Below are 26,830 nucleotides of genomic sequence, written 5' to 3' on the forward strand. Positions count from 1 at the left end.
AGTTGTGTGGGGTTTTTTTTTTGTTTTTTTGGTACAGGTACTGTGCACAAGTAGAAAAACAAACACCTTAAAACTCTCCTGGACAGAGGACAACAAGGCCTTCCTCCCCTGGGTAACGGTGCGTCTTGAAATGTTACAGTTGCCACCAGACAGCTGGAGGCAATCTCTTATAGGACCTAAACCATGAAAACACACACACAAAAAGCAAACTCCTATAACCTTATAAACACTACACAGACAGCACACCCTGTGATGGGAAGACCTTAAGAGGCTGACAGACTTTGGGACAAATTCAGGTCACAGTCTAGGTATCAAATGGTCATGCCACTAAGCAGTAACATAACAGTTTCAGGGGCTCTCAGTGCACCATCTCCACATTCTTCCTCTTCACAAGTGACTGAGGTCTACACTGCCCAGCTATTGCAGCCCAAGACCTGTCACCTTTGTAATGACTGCTCATGCAATCCTTTAAAGCTATTTATCCTATGTAAATAAGCCCATCTTGTAGTCCACACTTTATACACAGACTAGAAACCGTTTAAAAACCTTTGCTACCAAGTATTGAGAATTTCATTTGCTAAATCAGTGTTTCAAGATAGTGACCATACAAACGATTTCTTAAAGCAATGAAACCATATCACAACCACTTATTACTCCTTTAAAGCCTTGTAACCACAAGTGAGAATTATATGTGACTAAAGCTGCATCAGATAAAGGAAACCAGAGGCCAAAGGGGGGGGGGGGGGGGGGGAAGATTTGAAATGAAGTTTCCAAAGGTACGGCAGAGCAATAGGGCCAGGGTTTTATATTTTATTTGGAAACTTCTGAGAAAAAAACTCAGAATTTTTGAGATTAAAGTCAAAATTTTCGAGGAAAAAAGTCAAAATTTTCGAGAAAAAAGTCGAAATTTTCGAGAAAAAAAGTCAGAACTTTCGAGAAAAAAGTCAAAATTTTCGAGAAAAAAGTCAAAATTTTCGAGAAATAAAGTCAAAATTTTCGAGAAAAAAAGTCGAAATTTTCGAGAAAAAAAAGTCAGAAACCTGTAGAAGGCGGGCTTCCATACGGAAGTGACACTCACTCCCGGCCGGTAGACATGAATGGCTGAGACCAGAGCCATGGAATTCAGAGTTGTGACAACCGGGGTACAGGAAGTCAGTTGGTGATGTGATTCACGTAGATTCAAATACTTCTAGGCAGTGGCTTTCTGTTTGCTAGAGACTAACACAGAACCACTACATGATTTCCTCCTGAAAAGACCAAGTTCACGACACCGCCTCTTCAAAGTCCGGATAGAAATCACAATATTGTGATTCTGTGCCAAGACTGCAAGGATCTCTTTGTTATTAAACCCAATCCCGAAATAACATTTGATTAAGTCGTCCATTTCAGCAGCACTAAACACAGTAGTAGCAGACTAAGTCTCCGTCAGCTCTGAATGACCTGGTACTTCCTGGTAGCCTAAATTTGTGACTTTTTTCTCGAAAATTTTGAGTTTATTTTCTCAAAACTTTTGACGAAAATTTTGACTTTTTTCTTGAAAATTTCAACTTTTTTCTCAAAATTTTCGACTTTTTTTCCGCGAAAATTTCAACTTTTTTTTCTCAAAAATTTTGACTTTTTTCTCGAAAATTTTGACTTTTTTCTCAAAATTTCTGACTTTTTTCTAGAAATTTCTGACTTTAATCTCGAAAATTCTTAGTTTTTTTCTCAGAAATTTAAAAAAATATATGTATTTCTTAGTGGAACTATCGCTCTTCCATACCAAAGGTCTGCAAAGCAGCACCTCTGACAAAAACAGTTTAAATCAAAAGGTGTCTTAAAAGTTCCTCAGTAATAACGATCACAGTAAAGGCTATTAATGCTATCATTAAGGAGTAATTCAACAGTTAAAAATGAATAATAAAAAGTAATGCTTTTTTTGGTTAGGAGTGTTTGCGGATCCTTAAGATATAAATGCAAAATGTAGAGTGAGTTAAAATTAGTCAAATAAAAACCTCTTTACATTACCAAATGAGCAAGCGTGCAGCCCAGAGACAGTTTGGTTTTGGCCATCTTAACGCTAGGCTCTCTTGTAACGCCAACATTCATGAAGTGTGCTGCTAAAAAAAAAAATTCAACAAGGTAAAAAAAAAAACCTCCAAGATGAAGGTATGAAGAAGAAAAAAAACTGTATAAAAATTTCATTTTAGTAAGTTTCTTTTTGGTGGTAGCAAAGGGATTAAATAATGATTGATGAGAAGGAGAAGGAGGAGGACCAAAGTGGGTGGGGCTTTCACTGGGCCTTGGAGGCAGTGCTGATGGTGGAGGCGGGCACTGTTGCCGTGGTGACGGCATTATGGTCTGCAGCTACATGCAAATTAAGGGCCCCAGCAGCCCCTGCAGCTCCTCCGGCAGACACCAGGCTCACCGGGTTGCTGGTGAGCAGTGACAAGTTCTGCGGGTTAAGGAAGAGTGGCGCCGTCACCAGGTTCGGGGTGCTGCCAGCATTGGTGTTGGCAAAAAGCAAGTTCCCACTGCCATCCAGAGAGGTAATGGGCAGAGTCCCACTTGAAGCCAGAGCTATGGAGGATACAAAGTCAACAGAATTGTCTCATTAATTAGGGGGTACCCTTTATATGGAGGACATACTAAATGTGCCAAATAACAAGCATAAAGCAATGGGAAATATTTAAACTTTCCAGACATTAAATAAAGAGGACAATCCTGGGACTCCACAGCACCTCAGAATAATATTGTTTGTTCCAAGATGGTTTAGCTACCATCCATCCATCCATCCATCCATCCATCCATTATCTGTAGCTGCTTATCCTGTTCTACAAGGTAGCAGGCAAGCTGGAGCCTATCCCAGCTGACTATGGGCGAGAGGCAGGGTACACCTTGGACAAGTCGCCAGGTTATCACAGGGCTGACACATAGAGACAAACAGCCATTCACACTCACATTCACACCTACGGTCAATTTAGAGCCACCAATTAGCCTAACCTGCATGTCTTTGGACTGTAGGTGAAACCGGAGCACCCGGAGGAAACCCATGCAGACACAGGGAGAACATGCAAACTCCACACAGAAAGGCCCTCGTCAGCTGCTGGGCTCAAACCCAGGACCTTCTTGCTGTGAGGTGACAGTGCTAACCACTACCCCATCGTGCCGCCTGGTTTAGTTACTAGTTTACAATAAATTCACTACAGTCAATTTCATAAAATGTCAAAACCAGTATCCTGTGTCCAAAATATGATGCAGTGTTATAACAAAATAACAGGTGTACTTGCCATTCCACACACCTTGGATAGTAGCCAGAGTACTGTTGCTCATCAGTGCTGGACTCAACGCACTGCCCAGACCACCAGGAGCCAGACTCAGCAGAGCCCCACTAATCTCACACAAACACACACACACACACACACACACAGAGAAAAACTTTTTAATGACTCTGACAGAATCATTCTGTTTTATGTGTAAATAGTACATTAAAAGGATTAAGGCTTCCTATGCAGTACCTTGCAATATGTTAACTAATTTCTGTTAAGTAAAAAAAAAAAGACAAATAAATTAGTGGGTATGTGGACTTAAATGCAATTACTACCCTGTATGTAAACTCAACAGTTTACAAATAGAAGAAATAATAATAACAAAAGAAGCAGTCATAAGACCACATACCCAGGAGTGAATTGTGAGGAGGCCATGAGGCCTGGGTTGAGGCCAGCGGCTGCAGCCATGGCAGCAATGCTGGCGCTGGTAGGAAGCTGTGCAGCTCCCTGCAGTGCAGCAGACAGGCTAGATGCAGCCACCATCACCTGGCCCGTGCCCAGTGTGTTCACTGGCATGGTGGGTGCCTGGGTAACGGTGCTTGCTGGCACCTGAGTCACCACAGACTCGGCCGACAATGCCTGTGGTGCACTGGGGGAGGGGCTGAGTGAGGGTGACGAGGTTGACGTGGTCACAGCGGGCATTGTGGAGACGGTAGATGCAGTCTTAGTTGTTGCCGAGCCCACGGTGGTGCCTGGAAGAATTTAAACCAGCATAAAAACGTAACATTTGTAAATATATGCCATAAAAATAAAACGGCATTAAAATAAGTAAGGAATATCATGCATTAGTATAAATACGCAGGTGATTATAGAAAATCATGTGCACTGATAGTCCGAATTTTTCAATCAATTTCTCAATAATCACCGCGAGGCTGGTCATTTTACAGAAAAAAAATTATATATAACAATTCTCTACCTCAGGCTCAGTAAATATTGGTGAATAATAACCTCTACTTTGTCATGCTCTGCCCCGGACATCCACTCCGGAGATTACAGCTCTCTCACGCCAGCGCCGATCCGGGACAGGAATTCCTTCTCTCCTGAACTCACTTTCTGGTTTTTACTGCTGCTTATTTAAAGGCCATTCTCAGACTCTGACTTTGCCAGAATGTCTCATTTGTTTCTCTAGCCGTTTCTGTGCCTCTCTTGCTTCTCATGGTTTTTCTCTCTAGCGACTTTTTCTTGTTCATGTTTTTTGCACTAGCATTCTTCTGGTTCATGTTTTTTTGCACTAAGGGTTATTTCTGGTTCATGGTTTCTTGCACTAAGGGTCTTTTCTTGTTCATGTTTTTTTGCACAAGCATTTTTGTCTTTGCCTGTCTCATGTTTTTGTAAAGTTGTTTGTCTCATTTTGTCCGGACTATTTTTGCCATTTGTTTTTTGTCCTGTTTGTTTACCTTTTTGCCATGCCCTTTCTTCCCTGAATTAAATCATATTATTTATTGGATTACTGTCTGTGTTCTGCTCTTGGATCCTAACTTCACCACATCTCCATCAATCTTAACAGTATGTTCTGGCCAACATGGATCCAGCACAACTTGCCCATCTGAGAACGGCCATCCAGGAGCAAAGGACTTTCCTCGGGACCCACCAACAAGCCCTACAACAAATTACCCAGAACCTCGCCACCCTGTCCAACTCACTCAACCTTCTCACCACACAGATGCAGCGCTGTCAAGCCGTGCCTACCCCTGCCCAGCCATCTCCTACTTCAGCTCCTGCCACTGCCTTTCTCTACAAACCTAGACTTCCAGCACCTCAGCCCTACAATGGAGAACCAGGTACTTGCAGATTGTTTTTGTCTCAATGTTCGTTGATCCTAGAGCTGCAACCTCTGGCCTTCCCCACAGAACGCTCCCGGGTAGCATATACAATAACGCTTCTCACTGGCAAGGCCAGAGAGTGGGGAACAGCGGTCTGGGATGCCAATGCACCCTTTTGTTCCAGTTTCAAGGATTTCTCTGAGGAGATGAGGCGAACTTTCGACCGTTTTCTGTCCAGCCGGGAGGCGGCCAGAGAACTCATGGAGCTGCAGCAAGGGTCCCGGTCTACCTCGGATTATGCCATCGAGTTCCGGACGTTGGCGGCTTCGTGCGGTTGGAACGAGAGCGCCCAGATCGACGTGTTCCTGCATGGCTTGTCCGATGCCATCAAGGACGAATTGGTATTGTGGGAACTGCCGTCAGACCTCTCCAGCCTCATGGACCTTGCCAACTGCATCAATGCTTGGATCCAGCAATGGAGGAGAGAGAAGAACCACCCCAGCTTCACCTCCTCTCCACCTCCCACCGCGTCCGTCGAACCCATGCAGGTAGACCGGGTTCGGGTGTCAGCGGAGGAACGACATCACCAGCGGAGCACAAGGGCTTGCTTCTACTGCAGTCAGCTGGGACACATCTGCTGAGCCTGCCCGCTAAAAGGACGAGCCCACTAGTGAATGAAGGGGCCCTGGTGGGCAATGCTCAGAACCAGTCCCCCACTAATCACCCGTTACTTCCTGTTATCATTATCCGTGACAACCAGCATCACCACCTCCAGGCCCTCGTCGACTCAGGGACAGACAGGAACCTGATCTGCTCCACCACCGCCAAGCGTCTGAGAATCCTGCTACTTGCTCTTGATGTCCCTCTCACTGTCCTGACTCAATGGCACCGGCTTGACCAGCATCACCCACCTTACCGCCCTGCTCATCCTAAGGACTTCCAGTAACCACTCAGAAACCATCCAGCTTCACGTCATGAACAATCCCCATGTACCCATCGTCCTAGGATTACCATGGTTAACGCAGCACAACCCCCACCTTAACTGGGCTGACAACACCATCCTAGGCTGGAGCCAGTCCTGCCTAGCTTCCTGTCTGCACTCCGTTTTGCCTCCCGCCAAACCACCGCAGCCTTCAGCCAGCGAGTTCCCCGACCTCTCTCACGTGCCTTTGGAATATCTGGATCTCAAACTCGTTTTCAGCAAGACCCGAGCAGTGTCCCTCCCTCCTCACAGACCCTATGACTGTGGAATCGACCTCCTACCCGGGACAGCGCCACCCAAAGGACAACTCTACTCTCTCCCATTGAAAGGCAAGCCATGGAGAAGTACATCTCAGAATCTTTGGCAGCTGGGATCATCCACCCTTCCTCCTCCCCAGCAGGGGCAGGATTCTTCTTCGTGGAAAAGAAGGACGAGTCGCTCCGCCCCTGCATTGACTATCGGGGTCTCAACGCCATCATGGTCAAGAACCGCTACCCACTACCGCTCATGACCATGGCTTTTGAACTACTCCAGAGAGCAAAGGTATTTACCAAGCTAGATCTACACAATGCATACTATCTCGTCAGGATCAGGAAGGGGGACGAGTAGAAGACGGCCTTTAAGACCACCACTGGTCACTACGAGTACCTCGTGGTCCCTTTCGGCCTGATCAACGCACCCGCAGTCTTCCAGGCACTCGTTAACGACATCTTAAGGGACTTCCTGAACATCTTCGTTTTCGTGTACCTGGATGACATTCTGATCTTCTCCCGCTCCCTGGAAGAACATCGGGGTCATGTCCGGCAGGTCCTCCAGTGCCTGCTAGAGAACAAGTTGTTTGTCAAGGCAGAAAAGAGCGAATTTCACCAGAGCTCTGTCTCGTTTCTGGGATTCATCATCTCCCCGGCAAGGATCCAGATGGACCCCCTCAAGCTCGAGGCAGTTGCCAATTGGCCCACCCCATCCTCGTGATGAGAGCTCCAGCATTTCCTGGGGTTCGCCAATTTCTACAGACGCTTCATCCGTGACTTCAGCATGGTGGCCGGACCTCTCACGGCATTGACCCCGTTGACCTCTCAGGACCCTGTTCAAATGGGGGGAGGAAGCAGAGAAAGCCTTCTCCATGCTCAAGTGCAGGTTCACCCCAGCACCCATTCTTACCATACCCGATCCGGCCAAACAGTTCATTGTGGAGGTCGACGCTTCCGAGTCAGGGGTCGGAGCCATCCTCTCCCAGAGGGCCAGTGATGATAAGGTCCACCTTATCTTCACTCCTTCTTCTCTCGCCGGCTGTCCCCTGCCTAACGAAACTATGACATCGGCGACAGAGAGCTGTTGGCCGTCAAGCTAGCCTTGGAGGAGTGGAGGCACTGGCTCGAGGAGTCGGATCTCCCCTTCCTTGTCTGGACTGACCACAAGAATTTAGAATACCTCAAGTCCGCCAAACGTCTCAATTCACGACAAGCCCAATGGTCTCTCTTCTTCTCCCGATTCACGCTCTCCTACTGCCCAGGCTCCAAGAACGGCAAACCCAATGCCCTGTCCAGGATATTCTCTGCCTGCCAGGAGGAGTCTAGTACGCCCAAAACCATCCTCCCTACACACTGTCTGGTGGGGGCCGCCCTACTTGAGGTGGAGACGTTAGTACAGAAGGCCCTGGAGCAGGACCCCGGAGAAGGTAACTCAAGCAAAATACCACCTAACCATCTGTTTGTTCCCTGTTCTGTGTGAACCTAGGTGCTGCAGTGGGGTCATGGCTCCAAGTTGGCTTGTCACTCGGGAGCTGCTCGAACCCTGGCGCTCATCCAACAGCGCTTCTGGTGGCCATCCATTGAGGAAGATGTCCAGGAGTTCGTGGCAGCCTGCGACACATGTGCCCAGAACAAGACAGCCAATCGACCCCCTGCCGGCTTGTTAAGACCCCTCCTGACTCCTCATCGACCCTGGTCTCACATCGCCCTGGACTTCGTCACAAGACTCCCCAACTCAGGTAGCAACACATGCATCCTCACAGTTATTTACCGTTTCTCCAAGACAGTCCATTTCATCCCTCTGCCCAAGCTTCCCACTGCTAAAGAAACTGCCGAATTACTCATCCTCCATATTTTCCACATACACGAACTCCCCACTGACTGTGTCTCCGACTGGGGTCCTCAGTTCACTGTACAGTTCTGGAGGGCCTTCTGCAAACTCACTGGGGCCTCCTGTAGTCTCTCCTCAGGTTTCCATCCCCAAACCAATGGCCAGGCAGAATGGGCAAATCAAGATTTGGAGGTGGCACTCAGGTGTATGGCGTCCAGGGATGCCGGTTCTTGGAGTAAGTACTTACCTTGGGTCGAATACGCTCATAACACTCTTCCTTCATCCGCCACAGGTCTCTCACCCTTCCAGTGCTCCCTAGGTTACCAACCACCACTCTTCCCCAACCAAGAGGAGGAGGTCGCCGTACCCTCAGCCCAGATCTTCATACGCTGCTGCAGGAGGACGTGGGCATTGGCCCGGAGAAAATTCATTCGCTCCACCCTAGCATCCAAGAGGCAGGCCGACAAACACCGCTCTAAGGCGCCCACTTACCAGGTGGGGCAATGAGTTATGCTCTCCACATGCCATCTGCCACTCAGAACCGTCTCCTGCAAGCTGGCTCCCAGGGATCTAGGACCCTTCCTCGTCAAAAAGGTAATCAACCCATGTTCCGTCAGGCTGGCACTACCACTCACCATGCGATGCATCCACCTCACGTTCCATGCATCACAGCTTAAACCTCTGGTTTCTAGTACGTTGCTCCCATCCTCCAAACCCCCTTCTCCTCCCAGGCTCATCGATGGCGGTGAAGCCTACACAGTCAAGAAGCTCCTGAAGGTGCAGTGGCAAGGCAGAGGACTCCAGTACCTGGTAGACTGGGAAGGTTACGGTCCTGAGGAGAGAAGTTGGGTCCCTGCCAGCTTCATCTTGGACCCAACCCTCATCTCTGACTTCCACCGGCAACACCCCGACACTCTTCCTAAAGCGCCGAGAGGCGCTCGTTGCAGGGTACTGTCATGCTGTGCCCTGGACATCCACTCCGGAGATTACGGATCTCTCACGCCAGCGCCGATCCGGATCCAGGACAGGAATTCCTTCTCTCCTGAACTCACTTCCTGGTTTTTACTGCTGCTTATTTAAAGGCCATTCTCAGACTCTGACTTTGCCAGAACGTCTCATTTGTTTCTCTAGCCGTTTCTGTGCCTCTCTTGCTTCTCATGGTTTTTCTCTCTAGCGACTTTTTCTTGTTCATGGTTTTTTGCATTAGCGTTTTTGTCTTTGCCTGTCATGTTTTTGTCAAGTTGTTTGTCTCATTTTGTCCGGACTATTTTTGCCATTTATTTTTTGTCCTATTTTGTTTACCTTTTTGCCACGCCCTTTCTTCCCTGAATTAAATCATATTTATTGGATTACTGTCTGTGTTCTGTTCTTGGATCCTAACTTCACCACACCTCCATCAATCCTAACAGACTTCGTCTCGGTTATTATTCACCGATATTCAATTTGCCTTCAGTGAATAATTGTTTATATAAATTATTATTATTTTTTAAATTCTGTAAAATGACCAGCCTCTGGACACAAAACAGACGAGCCTTGTCTTTGTCTAATATTTCTTTTGGCCATTACCAATACTTGAGTGCAGTTTACCAGTGAGTCCAATGCTGGAGATGCTCGTGCTGGTGAGAGGCAGAACTGGGTTTACAGTCAGTGTAGTCGACGTGCTACTGGTCACAAGACTGGATGTGCTAGGCGCCTATAGAAAAGTGGCAAAAGAGGACTTAAGAATGTCTACTGGGATAGGACTCTCTATGCCCCCCTGAAAATTTTAAAGGGTTCTTCCGGCAGATTTACTCTTAAAATTACAACCCCGATTCTAAAAAAGTTGGGACAAAGTACAAATTGTAAATAAAAACGGAATGCAATAATTTACAAATCTCAAAAATTGATATTGTATTCACAATAGAACATAGACAACATATCAAATGTCAAAAGTGAGACATTTTGAAATTTCATGCCAAATATTGGCTCATTTGAAATTTCATGACAGCAACACATCTCAAATAAGTTGGGACAGGGGCAATAAAAGGCTGGAAAAGTTAAAGGTACAAAAAAGGAACAGCTGGAGGACCAAATTGCAACTCATTAGGTCAATTGGCAAGCGGTCATTAACATGAATGGGTATAAAAAGAGCATCTTGGAGTGCCAGCGGCTCTCAGAAGTAAAGATGGGAAGAGGATCACCAATCCCCCTAATTCTGCGCCGACAAATAGTGGAGCAATGTCAGAAAGGAGTTTGACAGTGTAAAATTGCAAAGAGTTTGAACATATCATCATCTACAGTGCATAATATCATCAAAAGATTCAGAGAATCTGGAAGAATCTCTGTGCGTAAGGGTCAAGGCCAGAAAACCATACTGGGTGCCCGTGATCTTCGGGCCCTTAGACGGCACTGCATCACATACAGGCATGCTTCTGTATTGGAAATCATAAAATGGGCTCAGGAATATTTCCAGAGAACATTATCTGTGAGCACAATTCACCGTGCCATCCACCGTTGCCAGCTAAAACTCTATAGTTCAAAGAAGAAGCCGTATCTAAACATGATCCAGAAGCGCAGACGTCTTCTCTGGGCCAAGGCTCATTTAAAATGGACTGTGGCAAAGTGGAAAACTGTTCTGTGGTCAGATGAATCAAAATTTGAAGTTCTTTATGGAAATCAGGGACGCCGTGTCATTCGGACTAAAGAGGAGAAGGACGACCCAAGTTGTTATCAGCGCTCAGTTCAGAAGCCTGCATCTCTGATGGAATGGGGTTGCATTAGTGCGTGTGGCATGGGCAACTTACACATCTGGAAAGACACCATCAATGCTGAAAGGTATAGCCAGGTTCTAGAGCAACATATGCTCCCATCCAGACGACGTCTCTTTCAGGGAAGACCTTGCATTTTCCAACATGACAATGCCAAACCACATACTGCATCAATTACAGCATCATGGCTGCATAGAAGAAGGGTCTGGGTACTGAACTGGCCAGCCTGCAGTCCAGATCTTTCACCCATAGAAAACATTTGGAGCATCATAAAACGGAAGATACGACAAAAAAGACCTAAGGCAGTTGAGCAACTAGAATCCTACATTAGACAAGAATGGGTTAACATTCCTATCCCTAAACTTGAGCAACTTGTCTCCTCAGTCCCCAGACGTTTACAGACTGTTGTAAAGAGAAAAGGGGATGTCTCACAGTGGTAAACATGGCCTTGTCCCAACTTTTTTGAGATGTGTTGTTGTCATGAAATTTAAAATCACCTAATTTTTCTCTTTCAATGATACATTTTCTCAGTTTAAACATTTGATATGTCATCTATGTTCTATTCTGAATAAAATATGGAATTTTGAAACTTCCACATCATTGCATTCCGTTTTTATTTACAATTTGTACTTTGTTCCAACTTTTTTGGAATCGGGGTTGTACATCAAGTAAAAGTATTCTTAGATTTCAACAGTCAAACATTCATTTTTGGAGACCAAATAGCGTTCTAGAAAAAATAATTTTTTATTAAAATACCAGATGGGCCTCATGCGGAAGTGATGTATACAATGCCGTGGCGTAGTGGAAGCTTGGAGCAACTTGGCTGTTTATATCCTCTGCTTACATTGTGGTTTTGCTAGTTTTACAAGTATTTTTACCGAATTTATAGTTTTTTAAATAAGTAAAGCATGCCTCATTGTGCAGCATATAAATGCCAAAACGATGCTAAAAAGAAGGACGAAATATCTTTTCACCGTTTACCTGGCCAGAATCGGCCAACTATTCGCAAGAAATGGATTCATGCCATTGGAAGGCCTCAAAACAATCTGCCTGCGGTGCCCTACTTCTGCTCCAAATATTCTGAATCATCCTGTTTCGATGAATCGATGGAATTAAAGGCAAGATTAATGGGGGCTTCCAGAAGAAAAAGATAAATGACGATGCCATGCCAATAATATCTGTCCATCATTCAGCTCCAAAAGTCTGCCAGTGCAGTGTTGCGTGTCAGCAGAGACAACAACACCAGGAGGTTAGTTTCAACTTTGATTCTTTGTAGTATGTTATCGGTGTCTTACCTGGTGAATTGTAATCGGTATTCCAATGCGTTGTCGGCTCTTCAGAGAATACTGGAAGAAAATACGGGTAACAAAGAAAACACCGACGTTAAAGAACAATCACCGACGGATCAAGAGACGAAACATTCGGTTGAGCTTCAGGTACGGTCTACTATACTCTAGAAAAGAGAATTACTCAGAACATTTTGCATGAAACTCACTCATTTGAAATTTCCAAAGTCTTATTTCATGGTAGTTTCATTTTCACTTGTGTGCTCAGAACGTGAATTGACTGAAAAGAGGGATATTGCTGCGCAAACAGATGAATCAGTCAGCGTTGAAATCCAGACGGAGACAGTTGTCTTTGAAGACAAGTTTATCCAGTGTTCTTTGTTGGGAGATGAAAGCGTCTCATTAGATGATTCGGTCGAACTCTACTAGTAAAACCAAGATATAAGCAGCAGTGTTGTAGTCGAGTCACTAAACCTTGAGTCCGAGTCCAGTCTCAAGTCCCCAGTGTTCAAGTCTGAGTCAAGTCCAAGTCATTAAAAAAAAATTGAGTCAAGTCCACTATTGAGCCGAGTCGAGTCTGAGAACAAGGCTCCAACCGCACCATTTGATGGTGGTTGTTTCAGCATCATTAACATTAGTTTGTTCCTGAACATGACGTATGAACAGGTGAATGTGCATTCTCTTTGTCAGGGAGTGTGAAGTATTCTGTCAGAGATGGTTGGGAGATGGATGCAAGTGCAGAAGGTGTGTTTATTAATACAAGTGAAGAAAGGTAAACAATCCAGAACGGCAGGCAAAATCGTAAAACAGTGAAACAGGCAATAGGTTGAGCGAGACACAAACAGACCATCATAGACGAGGCAGAATCAAAGACGAGAAACAGGAAATCAGGGATCAGGAAACCAAACAAGGAAATAAGGCTTGGTAATGTGTCAGCAACGTAACTCAAGACTTTGCAAAGTAAGTGTGTTTACACAGTTTTTATATCGGCGCGCTGATTGTACCTTAATCCTGTGCAGGTTGTTTATGGTGTGCGTGCGAGTCCGCTTGGCGCGCGTGCTGTCCAGGGCACGCCCAAGAGTCTATCTAATGCATGTGCCAAGGCACGCAGGTGTGACACTCTTGCACGAAAAAATAAAGAAAAAATCTGAGTCCTCATCTCCAATTTACGAGTCCTAATGCAGTTAATACATAATGGAGTCCGAGTCATCAGTGCTCAAGTCCAAGTCAAGTCATGAGTCCTTAAAATTAGGGCACAAGTCGGACTCGGGTCCGAGTCCTGGACTCGAGTACTACAAGCCTGATAAGCAGAGGATACAAACAGCCAAGTTGCTCCAAGCTTCCACTACGCCAAGTCATTGCATAGGTCACTTCCGCAGGAGGCCCATCTGGTATTCTAATAAAAATTAATTTTTCTAGAACACTATTTGGTCTTTGAAAATGAATGTTTGACAGTTAAAATCTACGAATACTTTTACTTAACATAAGAGTAAATCCTCTGCAGGATCCCTTTAAGTTCCATAAAAACAATCATTTGGGTTGCATCAATTTTTTTTTTAAAAAATGTGCAAGTCTGATTATTGAAATGTACAATTCAGCGCACCAGAGGTGTGGAGGGGGAGAAGATTGCTTTAATGGGAGTGCTGGCAGCACTGCCGCTGCTGGGTGGGTTGATCCTCTTCTCCTTCTGCCGGCGATTGCAGAACCACACACGGATCACCTCCTTCTCCATGTTCAGCTGGTCAGCGATCATGGTGATCTCCTCAGAGGTAGGTTTTTGGTTCTGCTTGAAGAGGACAAAGACGCCCTTTCAGCATGAGACAGCCAATGAAACTTAACACTTTTCACGCAGTGGGGACTAAAGTTAAAAATATAGTATTACTATAAACTCAAAGATAAATGTAAAAAAAAATAGTGCTGAGCAGTTCAAATATTCAAATAGGAGATACTCCTCACCTCTAGAAAGCTCTTTTCTAAGGCCACTCTGATGTTGGTCTCAATGCTGGTCCTCTTCTTGCGACGGCGGTTAAGGCCCTCCATGCCCAGCCCAGGGGAGCCAATAGAGCTAGGGCTGGACAGGCCCTGGTCTGACGTCTGGTTCTCTGCACACACAGCACGTACAAACACACACAGCCGGATATAAGTACCTGAGGCTACTGTGGCTCATGCAATCCTTCTCTGGAGTAGGAAACAAGTTCTTTATTCATGATGAACAGTTAAATGGTAAGTGGCTTAGAGTTTATCACACAAATTGCTACAAGATGCTGTGGTACATGCAATAGTTAATCAGTGAAATTTAAGTGAGGATTATAAAAACAACACCCAGTAGTTCAATCAAAACATACATTAACTACAACGTAACTGGAACAGGCCTGAGTTATGACAGTACTCTGCTCCATATCTTATCCACCCAGAGCAAAACGGGATGTTAGAGTAGAGAATTACCTGCATCATTTAGCCACTTCTCCAACAAAGGCTTCAACTTGCACATGTTTTTAAAGCTCAGGTTCAAGGCCTCAAAGCGAGAAATGGTGGTTTGGCTGAAGTCATTTCCATATAGTTTTCCCATAGCAAGGCCAACATCCCCCTTTTAGACAAAGAGAAACTGTCTGAAATGTGGTGCAAATATCTATCACACAATGTCCTCTCATCGACAGGCTACATAAGTATATGGTTGGTACTACAGAGAACCCCGGAGTTACAAATTGACAAAATGTACAGTATATTAGTGTAGTAGTTTACCTGAGTGAAGCCCAGTTTGATCCTCCTTTGTTTGAAGGTCTTGGCAAACTGCTCCAGTTCCTCCAGGTCACTGGGTTCCTCCAGACTGGGTGCTTCCATGCGCTTTGGTGTCGTCTGGTTGTGAGGGAGGGTCTGGATGGGGGTAGCTGCTATCGTGCGGGTCGGTGTTGCTGGCTAAAGAGTAACAAAACATTAAGTGGAGACTAAGAAGGTACATTTTAACTATAAGGCAAGATCAACGCAAATACACAGTCACAGCAAAGACAAATGACAGATGAAGCTTTACACAGTGACCCTCTTTCCTTATATAGTACCAGTCAAAAATTTGGACACACCTAATTCAATGGTTTTTCTTTATTTTTATTAATTAAAAACACACTTCATGTCTTAAAGTAGTGATGGACTGTCATTTCTCATTACTTAGTTGAGTAGTTCTTGACATAATCAGGGATGAGAGTGGGCCCTGATGAAAAAAGCAGAAAATTTGTAAAATGTCAAGTAATAAAGGGGGGTCCGGGGGACACCCCCGGGAAATTTTTTTTCAAAATGAGACCTTACACATCCTATTTCCTGCAATCTGAGCTGTAGTTAATTAAAACACCTGATGCCTATTTTCATACTTATTGAAATAAAAACACTGTTATATAGAACAATATGTATCAAAATCAATATGTGTATTGCATTATTCATTCATTCATTCATTATCTCTAGCCACTTTATCCTTCTACAGGGTTGCAGGCAAGCTGGAGCCTATCCCAGCTGACTACGGGCGAAAGGCGGGGTACACCCTGGACAAGTCGCCAGGTCATCACAGGGCTGACACATAGACACAGACAACCATTCACACTCACATTCACACCTATGGTCAATTTAGAGTCACCAGTTAACCTAACCTGCATGTCTTTGGACTGTGGGGGAAACCGGAGCACCCGGAGGAAACCCACGCGGACACGGGGAGAACATGCAAACTCCACACAGAAAGGCCCTCGCCAGCCCCGGGGCTCGAACCCAGGACTTTCTTGCTGTGAGGCGACAGCGCTAACCACTACACCACCGTGCCGCCCTGTATTGCATTAATTCAAAATAATATATACATTTTATGGGGACTGGTTATTACTCATTGTCAACATCACTTGTTTTTCTAAAAAATGTCCATTAAAATTCATAGTTATTAATGGAACTGTAAATAATTCAAATTTTCATATATTCAATATATTGAATTAAATAAAAACATTCATATCTTATGGAGACTGACCTTTTCCTAATGTCCACATTACTTGTATATGATTTATTCACAATGTCTATTTAAACTTTAAAGTTATACAGTTATCAACACTGTCAGCTATAATTCAAATTATCATGTATTCAATGTATTGAATCAAACAAATGCATATTTTATGGGGACTGTCTTTATCTTATTGTCCACATCACTTGTATGTTTTCTTCAAAAGGAAAATGTCTATTTACACTTTTTACAGTTATTTACAGTTCCCAGTTATTTTTGAAACAAATTTTCATTTGATCATTTAGACGACTTCTTCAGCTTCTTGGCCAAAGCCCTCTCTTTTTTCCTTTTTCTTTCATTAGCCAGCTCCTCCTGCGTTTTTACATGCTCTAACCTGGCTCTCTTCTACTCTCTCACACTCCTCTCTTGCTTTGCTAAACTTGTTTTTTATACCAGCATCAATTTCATGTACTCTCGCTTCATCTCGCTTGTCAATAGTATTCGGCATCTTGAGAAAAAACGCGGATTAGAGGAAATTATTTTTGATATGAAGCTCACGAACGTGTAAGTTTTGATAAAAGAAAATGGATGTGGGTATCTTTTGTAAAAACTGTTCTGATTGGCTATTATGGTCTCGACATCGATGTTTTGACCAATAACAATGTAGATAACACGAATTTTACATCACATTCAACGAGATTTAAACAAGACTAAAGATGGCGACTTACACATAATGTGTAAACATCGTTGGAGTTAAGTAAGTTTGAACAGCATGAAGGAACATACCCCCCCCCAATTAATAAAAAAAATTTCTCAACGGATTTGGCATAATGTATAAAGGTTGTTTTTTTTACTCAGAAAAAGCGGAAATCTGCCGAAAAGCGGAAAACACTCATCCCTGCATAATATACTAACCCCATTTCCAGAAACGTTGGGATATTTTCCAAAATGCAATTGAAACAAAAATCTGTGATTTGTTAATTCACATAAACCTTTATTTAACTGACAAAAGTACAAAGAAAATAATTTCAGGAGTTTTACAGACCAACTTCATGGTCTTTTGTACAACTGCAATTCCAAAAAAGTTGGGACGCTGTGTAAAATGTAAATGAAAACAGAATGCAATGATTTGCAAATCTCATAAACCCATTTTTTTTTCACAATAGAACATAGACTTTTCTGGAAATGGAGTTAGTAGATTACTACAGTTGTGGAATAAGGTTAATTACTGTATTTGTTATAATTTACTATTTAATGATCTCAAAACATATTAAAAAGGAAAGAAATTGCACTAATTAACTTTTGACAAGGCACCTATTAACTGAAAAGCAGGTGACTACCTCATGAAGCAGGTTAAGATAATGCCAATAGTGTGCAAAGCATCATCAAGGTAAATGGTGGCTACTTTGAAGAATCTAAAATATGAACCATATGTTGTTTTTTAACACTTTTTTGTTTACCACATAATTCCATATATGTTCCATGTGTTATTTCATAGTTTTGATGTTTTCAGTATTATTCTACAATGTACAAAGTAGTCAAAATACAGAAAAACCTATGAATGAGTAGGGGTGTCCAAACTTTTGACTGGTACTGTATTTAAAAACTGGTTCCTACTGGTTGCACATTAGCTATGGGTATGTCCTAATTCATTTACACTTCCATAAGCACTTGTGAAATTCATAATAACCTGCTTGTGCTTTTCAAGTTTTCAGGTTTTCTGACCTGTGTGGCAAGACTGATGCTTGGCTGACTCTGTAGGAGGTTGGCTTGACTTTGAGGTAGTTGAGTTAGAAGATTCTGGGCTTGCAAGAGGCCTGTTCAAAATTATCATTAAAAAAAAAAAAAGAATAATCAGTAAAGACCAGCCAAAGCAGGCTGGTTCTACACATGGCTGCGCTGAGATTAAAAATGGCTGAGCGCTCACTCTGCTGGCCCTGCGGCGTCTGTGAGATGATGAACTGCGCTGGCTGCAGCTGGGCAGCAATTGGATGACCTGGCTGGACGAGCACAAACTGCTGCAAGTTGAGGTTCTGCTGCTGTTGCTGCAGCTGCTGCAACTGCTGTAACAGACAAACAGAAAAGGAAAGACAGACAAAGAGACAAAACACTCACTCACTGGGCTACAAGACCCATGCAGGACTGAACCCTTTGAGATAGTGCATAGCTGAATAGCAATGCTTGGTGGTAACCTGTTTATTTTAGTGATAACTGGTCATAATATTAGACACAAGGGATAAAATCTAAATATATATTAATAGATTGACAATTAAGTGATTAGTGTCGAAATGATACATACATAAAATGCATTGTGCTACTACCACATGGTGTATACACACACACACACACATGTATGTGTAATTATATATAAACAAGAGATTCAGTATTTCAGAAAGTGCTGAAAGAGATCAGAGGAGAATGACCAGACAGAAAGCCTATAATAACTCAAATAAGCACTCTTTACAACCACAATGAGCAGAAAAGCATCTCAGAATACACATCAAACCTTGACGTGGATGGGCACAGACTGACCGAACCTGGACAGCTGAAGACTGGAAAAAGACCAGGTGATATTTTATCTAATCTTCAACTGTCCAGTTTTGATGAGTCTGTGCACATGATAGCCACAGATTCCTGTTCTTGGTTGATGGGAGTGGGGCTCAACGTAGTTTTCTGCTGTTGTAGCCCATCTACCTCAAGGTTCGATGTTTTGTGCATGCTGAGATACTTTTCTGCTTACCACACTTGTAAAGAATGATTATTTGGGTTACTATGTCCTTCCTGGCAGCTCGAACCAATGTAGCCATTTTCCTCAGACCTCTCTCATCAACAAGGCGTTTCCACCCACAGAACTGTCACTCACTCAATGGCTGGGTTTACATGGAGCCTAATATTCCAATTATAATTGGTTTAAAAGCCCAAACTGAAGAAAAATACTTCATCTAAACACCTCAATCAAAATAAAAAGGCCCAAACCAATTGAAATTTCAATCAGGTTCAGAGGAGAAGTATAAAACTTTTTATAAACGATGATATGTGGGTGCTTTGTTTGTAGTCTTGCAGTAACAGAGTGTATGTCACACACTGCTTCCAGAAGTATTGGACAATTGTGCAAAGATCTCCTTTGTCTATTGTTGCAAGAAAAAAAATATATGACATGTTCAGTTAAAAAAAAAAGTTAAATGAAATTTCTGTTAAAAATTGTGCCAAGATAACTTTTCTTGTAATTCAGCATAGGAAGCAAAGGTATGTCTCTGTACAGGATGGCATTTCGAAACAAAGTTGTCCTATCCTCACCATCTCCTGTTCAGCACTTCTACAAGGAGGAAGTTTCTTTCCAATTGGTTCTTTTATCCATTTTATGTAAGTAACAATATATTTGGCTAAAATAATCGCCACATCCTTCTTTATGTGGCAGAGTAAGACAACTATGCAGGATTGTGCCATGTCAGAAATTCTATTTTCATTTTACACTTGGGACATATAAACACACATCTATCTGATTGTTTTCATGTAAATGGTACATTCGGAATTGTGATTGGAATGAATTCATTCAGAATGTTTAAAAAAAAAAGGTGTGTGTGTGTATGTAAACGTAACTGTTTTCCCACACCATTCTGTGTAAATTCTAGGACTGCTGTGCGTGAAATTCCCAAGAGAATTTCTGAAATACTCAAAGCAGTCTATCTGGCACCAACAACCATGCCACATAAAGTCACATAGATCGTGTTATTTTATGACCTGCATCTGCATGACTTTATGCGCTGTGCTGCTGCTACATGACTGGCTAACTGGATAATTACATAAAATAAGCAGGTGTAAAGGTGTTCCTAATAAAAGTGGAGAGTGTATATATCTCACGTGCAAGATATAAACACCAGGGTGATTTAGAGTGAATGCTTGTGTTGTTCTTACAGGTGTGATCTGAATGGGCTGAGAAAGAGGGATCTGTGTGATCGGCGTGGCAGCGGAGGCAGAGATACTCGCTCCTGTGGTGTTGCTCTGCTGGCTGGCCGAATGCTGTTGAACAGCTGCAGCCAAAAGCTGCGCCTGAGCCTGTTGTAGCAACAACTGCTGTTGCGCTGGAGTCAGCGTCAACTATAATGTGAGACAGGGAGGCAGAAAGACAAAGAGGTAAATGAGAAAAATCTCTCAGGATCAAATCAAAATCATACTGAACTACCAACTCTATTTAAGAGGTATATTCAGTGATTTTAGCAGAAGTTAGCTAAAGCTTGTGGTTTTGAAACAAAATGATAGAGCACCTAAATGTCAGTGTATAAAGGGAGCTTTCTGGACGGACAAGGTTGTAGTTTACAGACCCTGGGGCACCACAGAAAACCTTTAAGACTAATAGTTTCTGGAATGTCAGGAGAAGTACATTAATGTTACCAAAAGCTCATCTCATTATCTCTAGCCGCTTTATCCTGTTCTGCAGGGTCACAGGCAAGCTGGAGCCTATCCCAGCTGACTACGGGCGAAAGGCGGGGTACACCCTGGACAAGTCGCCAGGTCATCACAGGGCTGGCACATAGACACAGACAGCCATTCACACTCACACCTACGGTCAATTTAGAGTCATCAGTTAACCTAACCTGCATGTCTTTGGACTGTGGGGGAAACCGGAGCACCCGGAGGAAACCCACGCAGACACGGGGAGAACATGCAAACTCCACACAGAAAGGCCCTCGTCGGCCACGGGGCTCGAACCCGGACCTTCTTGCTGTGAGGCGACAGCGCTAACCACTACACCACTGTGCCACCCGTTACCAAAAGCTATCTGATTTAAAAAAAAACACTGACTCCACCTTTAAAGGCACTAATGTACTAATTTGGTAGGATAAAGACTGTCTAGAATACTTTGGTCTCGAGCAAGACATGCTTGGTGCCAAACATGAATGTGCACTCCCTCACACAGTCACAAACATATGCTTTACATATGTCCAAACTTCACTTTACCCGCCAACCCATCTGAGCTTTGACTGTGAAGAAAAACTTGGTGGATCAACTGAGAATTAATGCATGACCAGTGCTCTGGTAAACACATGCAGAGAGCATATCATTCAACACACAAGCAATTAGCATACATGATAATGACTGTATGTTGCACATTAGATAAGGTATGTTCCAGGTCAGGACTGTTCACTGTATTCAAATCAATTTTGGGGTAAATTAGCCTGACAGGATGTTAAATGCTGCATCCATATATATTGTACAAAAATGAAAATGAGTTTCATGAAACAGAGACTTTGCTATAGGGAATAAGGGGGACACGTTGAGGAGTATAATCATGTGTAAACACTAGCTCTGAGAGCAATGCGCCACTCACACTACATAGTTGCCCCCCTGGCAACATGAGCTGTGTGTGGAGCAGTGTACTCTGCTGGCTGGAGGCTAGAAGCTCAGTCAAATCCTCTGACTTACACTAAGGACAGAACACACAATGTGGTCAGAGCTTGCAGCATTTACCTGGACTTTGGTCAGTAGTGAGGATGTGAGGTGTCACTTCTCCTCATTAAAGTAGCCTAGACTCCAGAAAGGGTCCACATGGTTCTATCAGATCTTTTTTTTTTTTTTAAGAAAGACTGCATAAAAATAAGGGATCCATGTAAATGAACTGAGCAAGAAAGTTCTTCTTTTTTTTTTTACAGCAGAGAAAAGATATGCAAAAAGACCCCTTCCTAGTCAAAAAGGAGATGGGAAAAAGCAGAGAAATTAGCAGAAAGAGGCAGTGTGTTAGCATAGCCCAAATTTTTTCAAAACAACTTGCCTTAATGATGATAAAAATACACTGCAGCCCTCTGAGACTTGAAGGGAAAGGGAGGTGGGGTATGTTAATTAAAGAAACGGTTATGCAGTGCATGCAAATTCTGCACTGATTTGCATATTCACCGCCATCTGTTTCCGAGCAACTGCAGAGCAGCTAATTATCATATATGCACAATTAATTTCCCTTGTAAAAAGGAGATAGAATCATTTTTTCCCCATTGGCACATCTGTATGGCTCCAACCTTGCATTTTTCAACAAGTCCAACATAATATACTGCAATACACATGACCAAATAACTCCTCTACCTGCCCACAACCACACACATATCGACATCTGAAAATCATATTAAATGTGCAGGCAGAGAGTTTGCAGCAGTCGTTCACATGCATGATAATAATTGAGTCGGTCATAAAGCTGCTTAGCCACTCAGACAGGATGCATCATGTCAGCAGAGAATAATGACCCTGGGGACATCTTCACATTCCGATGGGTTTGTATGCTTGTGGTCTGTGTGACCTAAATGCTTCTTTAGTTAGCTTTCACCAGACACAATTTTCATGTTTTGTGTGTGCATGTGTTGTTAGAGGGGGAGAGAGAGAGAGAGAGAGAGAGAGAGAGAGATTACCTGTTGGAGCAAGGCTTGTGCTTGTGCATTGGTGATTGCATTTGTTGTTTGCACCGTCTGCCTCTGAAAGTCCAGTCCGTTTGTTTGGGCACCTGGAGAGGGAGGGGGAGAGAGAGAGAGAGAGAGAGAGAGAGAGAGAGAGAGAGAGAAACAGGCAGCTGCTGAATAGATCAAAGCCATAAAATCCCCTTTCAACTGACATGACTTGTGTTCTCCCTTTCTGCACTGAAAGGTATTCGGTGATAAATATGTAAAGGCATTCACTACTCTTCCTATGTCACATATGGTCATATCACCACTCCTATTGCAATATTTAAATCTTTAACAATATTTAAATCTTTAACTATGGCCTCATTGCATAAGAAGCAAAAATATGTTAAGGACAGATTTGCATATGGTAAGCACCAAAGCATGAGAGCTTCTCCATCTGGCAAATTACACAGCCATGAAGCTGAAAACAATGCATTTCCATGAGTAGTAATAATAGCAATAATAATAATAATAATAATAATTGCAACACTCCAAAAAGAAAAATAAACATTGGGTAAAGCAGCCTTTAAGTCGTCTGGACAGGTGACTCACCTGTATTACCGTCCCCACTCTCCATTGCACATTTATTTGTTTCTGACGGATTACTCATTCTAGAATCTGAAAGAAACAGAGACAGGCTTGAACTGTATCTTCTACTGTACCATCGGCACACTGACCGCAAACTAAACATACCATGTCGTTACCATAATTAGGTTAGACTTAGGAAAATATCTGCATCTGCAACCACTTAACAGGAATCATGCATCATCATACATGACCATGAGTATACAACAAAACCCTTTATATATTTTTGCTATACCAATATTAGCACAGGTATGCATGTAGGAACCAATTAAATAGCACAATATATAAAAACACAAAGTGGTTGAATGACCTCTCCATATTAAAAGTGCAGCGCGCACGCACACGCGTGCATGCACACGCACGCAATTCCACTCACCAGAAACAGCTGCACCTGTTCTCTCAAGCATGGTCTCCGTAAGCATCCACAACTGTCACACAAAAGCAGAATAAAACCCAGAACAGCACAGACTTCTCTTTTTGAGATACTTACACACCAGTACAACCACCAACAGACAAATACCGACTACAGCTGAATAATGCACAGTGGAGTGCAGCTAAGACTACAGACAAGACTGCTCTTCCTCTACCGATCTTTCTCTCACTTATCCTCCCTTGCTCTCTCTCTCTCTCTCTCTTTCACTTACTGCCATGATCGTCACGACAACCAGACTGTGAAAAACTTTTTTCCCCCCCAGAATATAGAGCAGAAACAAAGAGTGCAGCTGGCAGTGCCCATAATGAAGCGTAATCAGTATTCAGCTGATTAAAGTCGTATGCAAATTCTCCCCTGCCTCGTTAGCACAGCAACACTTTGAAGTCCTGCGAGCAATTCATTCCACACAGCGCTCTGAAAGCTTTCTGCATAATTTACATTTTTCATAAATATTTATCATCTCATTAGCATATTAATTGGATGGCTTTGGAGGGGAAAAGAAGGGGAAAGAAATAACCTCTACAGCTCGGCACAATAGCTCACTGGAACCTACACAGGCCCAATTACCAGCAGAGAGCTGCATTTAGAATCGATACATGGCACCTGGACCTGCAAAATTATAAGTGCTGCATTTGAATTTAAAAACCTACTACATATAGCATGATATAGTTTACATTAAAAATCCCCCCCCCCCCCCCCCCCCCCCCCCGGGACTCTTCTAATCCAAAAGTAGGAAATTGCTTTTGGAGCCTCTTTCATCATCATCACAGCCCCCTTATAGCTTCAACACACTCCACTGATCAAATCCAGCCAATTCTGCAGCTTTAATTCCATCATGGAGCGCACACTATGATTAGCATATCCAGATTAACTTCAGCTCTCATTAGTGGTTCTTTTAAGAAGTTAATTCACGTTTGCAAATTACTTTGCCAGATGACTAAGTGTATGTTTATTCATGTACTATATTAAGCAAATTATTGGCACCAAAAAAAGATGCAAGTGCAGAAAGGATGAAATGGCGTACCTGCAAACCAATAATGTTCCGTTCCTGCCTAAACGTCATATGCCTCCCTGCCTACTTCTTAAAGAGGCTATAGAAAACACAATACAAATATAAAAGATACTTGTGGCTTTGCATACTGTGTTTGATTTTAAGGACTGAATTGGATACCAACACACTAAATGTTAACAAGTTCCTCACTGCTTTCGTTTTTCTGTAATACTCACTTCAAAGTAAGCAGAAGAAATCATGTCAAAGCCAGTCTGAAAAACACTGCTGAAAACAAGCAGAAAATAGCTCTCATCTTCCTTGCTTTTACAAGCTGTCAGTGTGCTGATATTATGCAAATATCTTAATTTGCAGAATTTAAAATATGGAATTTTAAATATGGAACTCATTAGTGGTGTTTTATTGAAAGGCAGACTGAATGCCACAAAGATAAACAATGTTGAGAGTTTCGGTATGAGTAACCATGGACACAGAATATTAATTGCATGCAAATTATCCATTTGAATTAAATTACAGACACTTCTGAGGAGAAAAAGTAGGGTGGGCACATCATAGCCATCAAGGACATTCAAGCTTATTATGCATAAAATAATTAATATTGCAGAGTTTTTGCACTTCACATAGCTCAGTTATACGGAGAGATGGAAAAGGCATGTGACATTTGTAACAATGTGACATCTGGTAACTTTTTTCCTGACCCGATGGAAGTCGTAAACACATGAAATATAAAAGACATATTTGAGTTTCCTGAAATTACATCACAGTCTTCAATAAACTACTGTATCACCATTTGGGTGACACGGTGGTGTAGCGCGGTCACCTCACAGCAAGAAGGTACTGGGCTCGAGCCCAGTGGCTGAAGGGGACCTTTCTGTGTGGAGTTTGCATGCTCTCCCTTTGTCTGTGTGGGTTTCCTCTGGGTGCTTCGGTTTCCCCCACAGTCCAAAGAGTTAGGTTAATTAGCTACTCTAAATTGCCTACAGGTATGAATATCTGTGTTCCATGGGCAGACATGAGCAGGGACGTCACTAGGAATTAAGCTTTACTGGGGCACTGCCCCCCCGACACACACACAAAATGCCCCCCCCCCCCAATGCCTGGGCTGCCAACTCTCACGCAATGAGCGTGAGACACATGCATTTGATTGTCTTCACATGCTCACACGCCATACCGCCGATTTCTCACGCTAGAAAAAAATCTAGTTTATCTATCTGATCTAGGCTACCCATTGCGTCACACCAACCACTTGCGATTGATCAATTACGCCTTACGCACGGCTAAACAGGCAGAGAGGTGTTCCCTTCTGTACACACTCCCCTATGGTAGGTGGCGCATCTAATGATGCTGCACTCGCCGGAAGTTGGATAATTGCCTACCGTCAATTTAGAGGAAGAGGAGAGAGAAGAAGGTATCCGAGTTGAAGACGGGTGTCTCAGACAGGTTTGTACATATGCATGCCAATGTGTGGCGTTACTGGCGTAATTATGAACCTATATAAAGTTTCTTAATTGTTTTAGCCTATAAGTGTTGTGAGAATATTTAATGCCATATCGAGAGCTGTGTACTAGGCATGCTAAATCATTATCACTGCAAAAAGTAAAATCTAACCAAGATTAAATATCTTAAATCAAGACAAAATATGCTTGTTATTTGTCTGCCAAGATAATTCTCCTTTCCAGGCAGGTTTTGTGTAAGAGTATTTCACTTACTTTAAGCATTTTTTCCCTCAATTATCTTAATAAGGCATTATAACTAGTTATTGAGATTTTATTACTGGTTATGAGTAAGTTCTGTCTTAAAATGAGAATTACCATAATTTCATCGGTGTTATATTAACCATGACAAGTTTGTCAAAGTCAGAATTTCTTATTTCAAGCATCTTATCCTTTCTTTTAATCTCTTAACACAAAACAGATAACTAAATTAAATGAACTGTTGTATTGTCAATCTGGCAACAAAAATAGGCTATAAAATGGATTGGTTTGTTGTTTTGATTTTGATTTATTTGGCGGTCTCAGTTGGTATAAACACTTACTTAAACAGAGCACACCAATATGCCCAGATGAAATAGTCAAACTGTTGGTTGGGGGACAAAGTATCTAGCATGTTAAAATGAGTAGTACAACTTTACTTGTTTTTAGTATAAATACACTAGTTTTAAGACATCTAAGGGGTTTCTAAAGCTAGATATATTTACTTGTTTTTAAAAATCTTGCCAAGTCAAATTTTCTTGTTCTGTTGGC

The 26,830-nt window shown here is 42.8% G+C and overlaps 1 protein-coding gene across 13 annotated transcripts in view; it reads right to left on the reverse strand.

Annotated features, from left to right (window-relative positions):
• Positions 1 to 1,687: 1,687 nt before the first annotated feature.
• Positions 1,688 to 26,830, reverse strand: part of pou2f1b (POU class 2 homeobox 1b) — a 56,301-nt gene continuing 31,158 nt past the window's right edge. Inside the window, exons 2-18 of one of the 13 annotated variants that reach the window (XM_060929549.1) lie at positions 24,806 to 24,854; positions 24,603 to 24,669; positions 23,522 to 23,573; positions 23,113 to 23,178; positions 22,531 to 22,622; positions 20,051 to 20,233; positions 18,063 to 18,198; positions 17,861 to 17,952; positions 14,911 to 15,084; positions 14,614 to 14,755; positions 14,125 to 14,270; positions 13,772 to 13,951; positions 12,178 to 12,228; positions 9,723 to 9,828; positions 3,658 to 4,000; positions 3,270 to 3,370; positions 1,688 to 2,559 (exon numbers count right to left, since the gene is read on the reverse strand). In XM_060929549.1, coding sequence (XP_060785532.1) covers positions 2,273 to 2,559; positions 3,270 to 3,370; positions 3,658 to 4,000; positions 9,723 to 9,828; positions 12,178 to 12,228; positions 13,772 to 13,951; positions 14,125 to 14,270; positions 14,614 to 14,755; positions 14,911 to 15,084; positions 17,861 to 17,952; positions 18,063 to 18,198; positions 20,051 to 20,233; positions 22,531 to 22,622; positions 23,113 to 23,178; positions 23,522 to 23,573; positions 24,603 to 24,641 — 2,190 coding nt within the window. In that variant the 5' untranslated portion in view covers positions 24,642 to 24,669; positions 24,806 to 24,854 and the 3' untranslated portion in view covers positions 1,688 to 2,272. Of the gene's footprint in view, positions 2,560 to 3,269; positions 3,371 to 3,657; positions 4,001 to 9,722; positions 9,829 to 12,177; positions 12,229 to 13,771; positions 13,955 to 14,124; positions 14,280 to 14,613; positions 14,756 to 14,910; positions 15,085 to 17,860; positions 17,953 to 18,062; positions 18,199 to 20,050; positions 20,234 to 22,530; positions 22,623 to 23,112; positions 23,179 to 23,521; positions 23,574 to 24,602; positions 24,670 to 24,805; positions 24,855 to 26,830 lie in introns of all 13 variants that reach the window. The other 12 variants (XM_060929559.1, XM_060929547.1, XM_060929546.1 and 9 more) reach the window with 12 other exon arrangements.

Source organism: Neoarius graeffei, chromosome 9 (genome assembly GCF_027579695.1).
Source record: "Neoarius graeffei isolate fNeoGra1 chromosome 9, fNeoGra1.pri, whole genome shotgun sequence".
NCBI classification, from domain to species: Eukaryota; Metazoa; Chordata; class Actinopteri; order Siluriformes; family Ariidae; genus Neoarius; species Neoarius graeffei.